Genomic DNA, 10,936 nt, shown 5'->3' on the forward strand with positions numbered 1-10,936 from the left:
GAAGGCGTCTTGATGGACTTTAATTTTTTAAAGTGCTAGCTCAAAGTCCCAGCATCGGAGGACAGTGGGGGCAGAGGAGTAGAGACTGGGACAAAGTGTCAAAGTGTGGGCATTGGATTTTCATGAAAAGAGCCAGCATTTTGTGAAGACAGGCTGTATCGGATATATGTTCTCTCCAGACTAGACTGAGGTCACTGTCCCTCCAAATACAGAGTCCTTCGCTGAGAAGTATCAGGATGACTCTAATGACTTTTTTTATTTTTTCAAAATATTTTTCATCATTTCCACCTCCCTGGGATTGGAGAAAAGGGGAACTGCTAATGGGACTAACTCCTGTGCCTGCTTAGCAATGATATTTTGCCTTGTGTCTCTCAGCTAAAGAGTTCCGTCCTAGGACTTTATTCCACCACCACCCCCATTCAGCCATCTGTCTCTACCACAAAGCAAACTTCACACCCGCCAGCTGGTGTTTCCACAACACCTGGTGGGGAAATCGCAGGTTCTCTACTGAAAGGAGCCAGAAGGGCCATCTAACCTAAGTCGGTTGTTCTCAACGCTGGCTCCATTCTACTAGTAGAATTCCCCGGGGAGCTGTGAAAAGTGTCCATGCCTGGCTGCACCCCCTGAGTTTCTGACCTCATGGGGCCAGGGTGGAGTTCTGAGCACGGATAATCTTATAAAGCCCCTGGTATTATATTATTATAGCTACAGAACTGAGAACCACTAGCTCGAGCTTTTCGCCAGGACTCAAGCAATGCAAATCAAATTTCATTTGAGAAATGAAATGGGGAAAAAGCTTATAAGATGACATAATTTCAAAGAGATATGGGGGCGGTCAGTCCTCTCACTGAATGTCCTTCCTTTCTGGGAACATGTGCAACACATATTCACAACTGCAAACTCACTCGCAGTCCTGTGGGAAGGGAGGTTTGGGGATGGGGAGGCACTGGGCAGAGTGCCTGAGGGTGACTCCCTCTTAAGAAATGGATTCCCCTTTCTGTTGTCCCAAAGCTGCGGGGGCACAATCCTGAGAGACCACAACTAGCATTTGGATAGCACTTCTCAATTTCACATGCATTACTCTTTAATTCTCACAACAAACCTATAAAAGGAGGTACTATCACTACCATTTTGCAAATCAGAAAACTGATGCCCAGACAAGCTAATTGACTTGCCCAAAAGATGATGGCCAGTGAATGGTGGAGCTGAGATGTCAACCCTAACATTTTTGGAGCATTTACTATATTTTAGGATTCAGGCAAGTATAAATTATATAATTATGGAATTATAAATTCTCTAATTACTTCTCACTACTTTGACATAATCTTCTATTTGTTTCTGGCACTTATGAGGCAGAATCTTATTTACCCACAAACATCATTCTTCCTGTATATTTTGCTCAGAGCTGCTGTGTGACAGGTACCAGGCTCTCTTTCCCAGCTTCCCTTGCTGCTAAGAATTAGCATGTGCCACCATTCTGGCCAATGAGATGTAAGAGGAAGTCTGCGGTGTTCCCTAATCCATTTTCTCTTCTCCATGCCTGTCCTAGCCACAGTGGGATTGTGACATGACAAGCATAAGGATAAAAATGAAAATGGCAGAGCAAAACGATGCCTGGATCCCAGCTTCATCCCTGTACTGCTGGCTGCCTACCTGTAGGCTTCTGGCTGATGAGAAAATATAAGCCTCTATTTGTTTATCACTGTATGTTGCGTTTTTATAAGTTGCGGCCAAATGTATTCCTAAGTGGTACTGTTTCCTAAATGCCCTTCATCACTGCCATTTCAGTCCTTTACAATTGAACGCGCTGCCCACCAGCTTACCACCAGCCAGCATCTATCTGACTGAAGCCGAAGCTGAGCCCTGTTGGGGATACCAAATCAGGGTCATAAATGCATTACCTTTGAGACCTGTGGCATTTTGTCACCTGAATCAGCGCTTAGCTTTCCCAGCTTCCGTTTGTTTTTACAAGATAAGGGCAAATACAGGAACGAAGTGCAACAGCTGTGTAAACACACTGCTCAGAGATGGCAAGGCTGCCGCACCTGACCACTGAATGGGAGGCCAGCAGCCCACCGTGCTTCAGCTGATGAGGGAACCTGGGTTCGCTGTGGGGAAGGTGGTTCACTGTCAGTTAAGTGCTTATATCAAAGTCTGGCTGTTTGAAAGTCAGAAGCACAGAAGTCAAGAACAGCCTGTATTTACTCCAGTGCAGCCCTAGCTAGCATCTGTATCAGTTAGCTTCCACATCCGTTAGCTGTTGCAGAGCAAGAAACGACCACTAACTCAGTGGCTTAAAACAATGTCTATTATTGCTACGGGCTGGCCGAGTGGTTCTGCTGACCTGGGCCAGGTTTAGCTGGTCTTAAATGGGCTCCCGAAAGTGTTTCAATCAGTCGGTGGTCATGTCACCTGGGGAAAAGGGGGCTGTGGGGCTGGTCTGGGATGGCCGCACCACCTGTCTCACAGGTGCTGGCTATCAGCTCTGATGAGAGGGCTGGCTGGGTCACAAGGTCTCTCTTCCTCACGTGGTGGTGGCAGGCTTCCAAGAAAACAGTGAGAAGCAGGCAAGGTGTCTTGAGGCCTAGGCCCGGAACTAGCACAATGCCTATTGTGATATGATATTAAATTGTGCTCTAAAGGAATGTGCGGCACCACATTCTATTGACTAAGGAAAAGTCACCAAGCCACTCTAGTTTCCAGCGGTAGGCAGAAGCCCCCCTCCCCTTTTTGATGGGAGACTGCAAAGTCACTTGCAAAGGTCATGGGTATAGGAAGGGTGGGAGAACAGGGACTGTTTTGGTAATCAGCCCACTACAGTGCACAGAGTGAGAGCTTCTCACAGAAGGAACATCATGGGCATCAAGGAAAGAGATGAACAAAGTCTGGGTAGCAGAGAGATGGCTGGGTGGACAAAATGGAAACAATCCCGCAGTGGAGAAAGAATGACCAGGAAAGGGAGCAGAGGAAGAGGCCGGAGACACAGACTAAACGACAATCCCATTCCGATCATTACTTCTACACTGATTTGCACTGGGTGCTTAATATACATGTTAAGCACTTTGCAGGCACGAGCGCACCTACTCCCCAACTACTCCTATGAGGGAGGTTCTATTATGAATCCCATTTACAGAGGAGGGACTTGAGGTTCAGAAAGGATTAGGTAATTTGCAAAGAGAGACACAGAGAAGTGCAGGAAGTAAGACTTGAAGACTGGTCTCTTGGCATTAAAGCTCTGGCCCTACTTCTGACACTGTTCTGTCTCTACGGTAACTGGTCTCCCTGTTCCTATTTCAATCCCACTCACCCCGCCCCACCCAGGCCCGGACCACGGCAGCCTCTGATGACTTCCAGTTTGATTACTTCCAGCAATCTTTTCTGTAGGGAGCCAGAAAGTTAAGTATTTTCAGTGTTGCATCCCAATTACTCAACTCTACCCACAGGGTGCGAGCAACCAGAGACAGTATGTAACTGAATGGGTGTGGCTGTGTTCCCATAAAACTTTACTTACACAAAAATTAAAGAAAAGAAATAAACCATTTGCCAACCCCTGCTTAATCCAGTCTCCTCCTTGCAGCCAGAGTGAGCCAAATTCAAATGTTGACCCTGCCATTTCTTGCCTATCCAGTATCTTCTGGATCAGTCCCAACTTGCAGTGTGGTTTACAGCCTTGCAATCAAAGCACGGCCCCTGAACCAGCAGTAGCACTCTCACCTGGAAGCTAGTTAGAAAAGCAGTCTTGCCCAGCCAGTGTTGCTCAATGGTTGAGCGTTGACCCACGACTCAGAAGGTCACGGTTCGATTCCCGGTCAGGGCACATACTTGTGTTTCAGGCTCAACCCCCATAAGGGGTGTGCAGGAGGCAGCTGATCAATGATTCTCTCTCATCATTGATGAATCAGAGCTTGCATCCTAACAGACTCCCAGGTGATTTGCACACTCCAGTTTGAGCAGCTCTGGCTTCAATACCCCTGGTGTCCTGGTGCCTTCCTAACTCTCCCATCTCATCCTTGGCCTCTGAAGCTTCCTCGTGCCCCGTCCCCACTTTCCAGCCAAACTGAAATGCTCCTTTCACCTCTTGTGCTTGAGGCATTCTTCTCCAGCCCAGCTCCCAGCCTGTCTTTGGATCTGGACTTAGACATCACTTGTTCCAAGCAGCCCTCCCTGAACTGCACGAGGTGCCCTCTTCCGTGCTTCTATAACCCTCCCCCCACCTACCATCCACCATTGTATGGAGACGTCGTAACTGCCTGCCTCTCATAACAGTCTGTGCTCATGAGAAAGAGACCACGTCTGTCTTTGTCATCACTGCATGTGTCCTCCATGCCTGGGGTAATAGCCACTGAATGACTCCTTGTTAAAAAACTAAAGGCAACACACCCCCACCCTCTTTTCCACTGGGCAAGTGTCCTGCACAACTACTGTTTAATCAGCCTGTGGGTACAAGTTTCCCTGAACTTCCACTGGCTCCAAGGCTTTGAAGAGTCCAACCTAGCCTCCAAGCTGCCATCTCTCACTAAACTGGTGGTTTTTCATATTAGCAAATGTTTACCATTTGCAGAGGGCCTGAGGGCCTGAGAGATTTCTGGGTAAAATTCTTGAGCTATGAATTAGCCACAGGCCAAGACTTGAACTGCATTTAGGAGTGTGTGTGGAAGTGGGAGGAGAGGAGGGTAGAAGGGGGGCATGGGCAGAAGGTTCTAGGCAAGGAAAACGAAGACTGGAAGGCAGGACTCCAGGCTGTAAGCCTGCAGAGCTATGAACTGGCCTCCTTTCCCACCTGTGGATGGAGCCAGTTCTGTACAAGTGACGATCCCAGCTTTGCTGCGTGGGAAAGTCTCTCTCCCACACCCCCAGACGCTGAGAGCAGGTAAGGAATCATAAGCCAGGGCAGCCACAGGGAAGGAGACCCCTCCCCAAATCTGACATCCAGTCCAGAGGTTTCTACAAGATCCTTTATTAACAAAGCAAAGTATAAAAGAACAAGGCTCTCAAATGATCCATGTGGTTAAAAGTGCAAATTTACTCCAACCTGAAATAGAAAACAAATGGCAGGCCTCAGCTATTGGGGCCATAGAAACTTCGTGTGATTAAACGCCTTTTAATCACACAACTGTAGCAGCTGAACCATATTTATTAACTCTTTAGTCTCTGTTATTGGAACAAAACATATGCTCTGACAGCAGCTGACACACTGCATCATAATACACAGTTTGGGGTCAGAACACACATTAAAAATCACAATAAAATAAGAGGAATGTTTTAAAGTCAAGTGACTAAATCAAGGCACTTTTTTTTTAAAGCAAAAGATGCTCAAAATATTCCTGAATATCTGATACTTCAAAAACCAGATTACATATAATTTAGCTGCACATTTTAGTCTATTCTCTCTGTACACAAGATCACATGTATCTTTACCTGCTCCCAATTTATACTTGCTTTATCCCCACCAAATCATGAGCTGTGTAGGTATAGAAGAATAAACAGTAGTGTCTTAGTAACAGACATGAGATTTTAAAAAAATTAACAAATGCCACATGATAACACTGAACTTCTTTCCCTCTCCAGGGACACTGGAAATGTTAATGAGATTCATTTTTTCCACCACTGGGAAACATTTTTTCCTCTTCATGGGTGGGTGGGGAAAATTAAGTCTTCAGCCTCAAGGTCAAAAGCCACATTTTAGAGAAAAAGTGACTTACTCCAGGAGGATAAAAGAGACGCTCTGGAAGCTGTTAGGTTCATTCCTTCAGAATGTTGATTTTGGTGGGAGCCACTGAGTCAGAAAGGGATAGACACATCTGATCAGAACAGTGTTCTTGGCAATGGGAATGGTAACAAGCCTAAGAAGCTTGGCCCAAAGACCCAGCACTGTTTTTCTGGTGTTCAAGGCCACCAGCTATCCTTGCTAAGGCACAGGCAAGGACACTGCTAAAAAAATAAAAATAATAACAATAATAATAATAATAAATTTTAAAATAAGAATAAAATGCAAATAAAAAAGAAAAGTTATTCTGCAATCCTTCCTGATGAGTCATCTTCAAACTCCAACACAGCCTAGGAGTTTAGCCCGGACTCACCAGGAAGGAAATGCCAAGAACGGGCCTCATGGTTTGCTGGAGGATCTGACTGCAAAGAACAGCTCCACGAGAGGGTACTCCTGGGAATTGTGAGTTAAGTGTCATCTGTGGCCATGTTAATATTTTTGGTTTGTTTCTACAATAAAGCTTAGCTCTGAGAGATAAAGAAGACTGAGATATCACTCCCCCAACTAAGTATAACAACATCATATCCATAACAATAAATATAACCTTATGCATACTTGGGGGTTTAACTGTGTAAGTCAGGGGTCGTAAACTGGTGGCCTGCAGACTTAACCAAAAGTTTTGTTTGGCCCACATGGTGCTTTGGAAATTTTATAATTACTTAAAAATCAGAAATTTAACTTTAAAAAAAATCCTGATTTCCAGCCCCTCGGTACCCCTTTCCCCTGCATGGAGCCGAATAATGGCTGTTTCCCTTAAGACAGGGGGTCCCCATTGCCCACCCACCCCTTCTCTACCTTGCTTCTGCAGGCTGCTGAGTTTGTGACCCCTGATTTTGATATAGCACATACCTAAAAATGTGTTTCCTAACCCAAACCTCTCTCCCACCCTCATGATTTCCACCCCATCTCTCCTTCCTTTCACTTCCATCTTAGGTCCTACTTCCCGAGTCCTTCAGACTTCTCTTGGTTCACTCACATTCTCCCTTCTTTCACTTCAGTTTCATTTTGCAAACCCCACCTCCTACTCTCAGCCCTGGAGCATTCTAGGATGGCTCCCAAGACTGCTCAGTGGAGTTACTGAAGGGTGTCTCGTGGCAAAATGGCTGAGTCACTTTCTCCAAACGTTTTCTTTGGGCACTGCCTGGACAATTAATCTTTTTTTTTTTTTTAAACATAAGCAATTCTGAGCCTTCCTGTATAAGATTATTTGCAAATGTGAATCTCCAGTACCAGGTATACACCAAAAATGTGTACTTTTCTGATCAAGATCATGACGGAGCCCTAATAAAATACAGAACTGAGCTTAATTTAAGTGCCTTGGGCAACCATCACACCTGGCTAATATGCCATATTATTTCATTTGTACACAGTACATGTTTGGGATTACTAAACATTGATCAAAATCGATCGAAAACTCTAAGTTTTGGTTACCATGTCCAGAGAACAATTGCTCAGCATGGCATTTAAATAAAACATTAATATTAAAAAATTAACAAATACAATGCCCATTAATTTAAAAATAATAATAAAAATTTAAAATATTGAGGATGGATGAGGCTTTGGGTAATTAACCTGAAGAAAAAAATAAAAAGAAAAACCTACAAGAACAGTATGTTACCAGATTTAAACTTCAAAACACTACAAAGATAAAAAAGGAACCTATCAACTTAGCTAGAAATATTTGGAAAATTCAGCTTTTAAAGCTTTATAATCCCTCCAGAGCCTCAATGTCCCCCACTCCAGTAGACTTAAATGACTACAGGGGACACTGAACTCTGTACAGTTTATATCTTTGCAGAAAGCTGGTAGATTGATCCCTTTGCTAAATGCAGTACCTTATAACCTAACACTGACCTCAAAAGCTAGGAATGATCTTTGTGGTTTCAAGGGGAACTCTCCCCAAAACAACCTCAAGGAGAAAGCAGAACATCTGCAACTGTTTCTCTTACAGTCCAAGGCTGCAAAGGATATAAGAAGTCTCTGCAGTTCTGATGAGGATTTCCTATAAATCATTTATTCACAATGATTTCCTGCAGTGGCCAACTAGGTCCCTTAAAGAAAGTTTAGAGTTCCCTCAAAGTAACTCAGGAATTAAACAATGGCCCTATTCAGGTGGCTATTTCTGTCTCCCAAGTTTTACCCTTTAAGAGCCTAAGAGAGTACGTGTCTTTGTTTAAAAAAAAAAATCCCAAAGTAACACTGGGACTGGCTGCAGTTTCTAGTAGGAGAGCATAGGATGGACCATTCTAAACTTGGAACTGTGGGCTGTTAGAAATTTGGGAGGACAAAGAGGGATTTCAGAAGGGGCTCCTCCTGGTTGCAAGACACACCCAACCTGGTGATATTTCTGTCCAAAGGACAAAAAAAAAAAAAAAAAGCTGACAAGGGCTATCTCCCTTCATCTCCACCCATCTCCTCATGCTCTCCTCTGTATTTCTCCTCTGCTGATTGACCAGGGAGTCGTGGATCTTCAAATACAGAGCCCCAGATACTGAACTATACATAATGAAATGCTTTGCAAGACCTGTGCTGACAACCGCTCTTCAAAGTCGCCTTAGGACCACTTACAGGCAGCTTGGGCAACAGGAGAATAACTTTCAACCACTAACCATTACTGAGCATTGAGAGCACTAACTACAAGTTAGGCACTACAGTAGGCATTTCCTCTTCATTACCTCATTAAACTCTGAAAGAAATCTCATGCAAAGGAGTTTGCTTAAAAGCCTTAAAAAGAGGTTTTTGTCTCCAGCCAGCAGCAAGTTCCAGTGAGACTCCTTGATAGGCAAAGACTAAAATACATCTTTCTCGAGACCCAACATGTTTTCCGCCCTCCCCGGTGTTGTCTTAAACGTGCACTTTGATGCTGCTTTGCACTGTGCCTGGATCACAGCATGGGCTCAATGAATGGCTGTTGACTGGTACACATTCTGGCATGTGCCCGGAGGGATGTAAATAAAGTAAGCCAGCTTTTCAAGACTGCACCTTTCTTAATAGTAAATATAGCCAGTCTCCCTTTTAGATGTAACACTTGGCACTAGCGATTATCACAAAGAATTGATCAAAATAAAGTGCTATTTGCTCTGAAAGTTTCTCTAACCAATTCTTGGCTGCCTCTCAACCTGTGTGACTTAATTCTTCACAATCCCATCAAACACTAACGATTACACCATTTAAAAAATACATTAATATTCATTTGAAGAGTGGAAACTATGTTCCTCAGAACAGTAGCCCCCAGACTAGAACTTCAATTCCAGTTGTAGAAATTTATGTTTTTTACAAAATCAATCAGGAACCCAGGACCTAGCAAGTCGTCAAGCCAAAAAAAATTTAACTTCTTTAAATTTGAGGGCAGAGAGATCTGTGACACAAAAACCAACAGAGGGAACTATTCCTGCTGCCAGCTCTCTCTTCCTTCACGGGACCTTCCTAAAATCTGCAGATCCTTCCACAGAATCATTCCACACAAACCAACGTTTGGACTAACTCTTTGCTGCTGTTGGATGTTTTTCTGGAGCCTAGGACACTCTGGTGGGTGTGAAGAAGTTGCCATAACTATCCTGGATTGTGGACCCAAGGGTGTCATTTAAGCCACCAAATATCATCCTCCGAAGTTTCCAACACCTTCTGCAGCTCATCTTTCTGGAGCTGAACTGGCTTCATGGCCATCCCCACCCCCACCTGGTGGGAGAGGCTTTAGGAGCATTAGGCCAGGGTTTATGGTTCATCTTTGGGGAAGCCCTGGGTGTGCTGGGGGCGCTGACTCCGGGGTGGAGAGCACCTGGCCAGGTAGCGGGGACCTCCATAGGCCCGCAGAAGCTGGGGCAGCCTTCGCCATGTGGACAGCAACCGTGCAGCCACGAGTTCCCGGGCGTGACCATCGAAAGCAGCCAGGAGGTCAACTGGGGCGGCTTCACGAAGTACCTTGGGCAGTGGGCCCACTTCAGCGGCTGCCCCGCCAAGGCCCAGAACACAGTGGAAGAGTGTCTGGCGTCCCAGCAGGCAGTCCCTAAGAAACCGAACTAACTGTTCCATGCGCTTGCCCAGGTGAGCCTCATCCCAGCCTTGCTCGGGCGCCCTCTCGCACAGCAGCACCGCCAGCAGCGCTGTCTTGAGCACGTATGAGGACAGGATGCGTCCCCACTGGGTGGCAGCCCTTGGGTCCAGCCCGCGGGCGCCCAGGTCTCGGAGGGCTTTAAGCAACTGCAGGCACTTGAGGTAGCAGGCACCTGGAGGGGCCCGTTCCTGCAGCCAGCCCAGCAGCTTCTGCTCCTGGCGGGCTGTGTTCACGCCCCAAAGTGCATCTGCACGCAGGCCTTCCGGGAGCTCCGACAGGGGCCCAACGGGTGAGGATGGCGGTGGTGGAGCCACGAGGAAGACACCGTCGCCCAAATGGACGGCGGGAATGAGCCGCACGGCCATGGAAAGTCTGCAGCAGCCATAATCGGTGCGGCAGGGCAGGATGTGCAGGGTGGGAGGTTGCTCCAGGCCCCCCGGAGTCAGGGTGACCCGACAGCGCTCCTCCAGGCTGTAGCGCACGGTGGCCAGGGAACGCTGCAGATGCGACTGGAACCAGCGCAGCACCAGGGTGGCGGAGAGGTGGCGCCGCCCGCGCACGTCCACACAGAAGCCCTCGGCGAAGGGTTTGCAGTCCCGGAGCCAGTGACCCCCAGAAGCACCCGGCGGCGCCTTGAGTGCGCACACGAAGCAGCCGTGAAAGGCTGGGGCCAAAGCGGGCTGCGCGCCCAGGCTCCGCGGTTCCAGCGCCACCAGCGGCGGCAGGCGCAATGGCACCAGAACGTCGAAGGCGTCCGGCCGGCGGATTTTATGCTGCTCATACGCGCTGCCCACCTGGATGAAGTCTCCGCGGAAGGCCAAGGCCAATGTGCCCCCAGGAATAGGGCCTGGGGACCCCCGGGCGCGGCCAGCCCGCACCAGCTCGCCCACGATCCGGCTCACGTGTGCCTTGCTGTGGCCCAACACGTGCGGTGACAGGCGCACCTCATGCTCGTAGTAACTCTCCAGCAAGATGTCGAGGCTGGGCTCTTGGAAGTGTCTTGGAGAGAAGGTGGAGTGGCCCCCCAGGCGGGGAGACCCGGGCAGGAAACGCTGCCGGACAGCGTGGCGACAGCGGAGGAGGATGTAGCCGAGGAGGAGCAGGACAGATATCTT

General features: G+C 47.2%; 2 protein-coding genes across 3 annotated transcripts in view; both read right to left on the reverse strand.

Annotated features, from left to right (window-relative positions):
- Positions 1–10,936, reverse strand: part of COQ7 (coenzyme Q7 homolog, ubiquinone (yeast)) — an 80,529-nt gene that overhangs the window by 33,996 nt on the left and 35,597 nt on the right. The gene's annotated exons all lie outside the window — the stretch shown is intronic.
- Positions 4,941–10,936, reverse strand: part of ITPRIPL2 (inositol 1,4,5-trisphosphate receptor interacting protein-like 2) — a 7,299-nt gene continuing 1,303 nt past the window's right edge. Inside the window, exon 2 of the mRNA XM_005872058.2 lies at positions 4,941–10,933. Within this exon, the coding sequence (XP_005872120.1) occupies positions 9,482–10,933 (1,452 nt within the window). The 3' untranslated portion in view covers positions 4,941–9,481. The remainder of the gene's footprint in view (positions 10,934–10,936) is intronic.

Source organism: Myotis brandtii, unplaced genomic scaffold, assembly GCF_000412655.1.
Source record: "Myotis brandtii unplaced genomic scaffold, ASM41265v1 scaffold363, whole genome shotgun sequence".
NCBI lineage: Eukaryota > Metazoa > Chordata > Mammalia > Chiroptera > Vespertilionidae > Myotis > Myotis brandtii.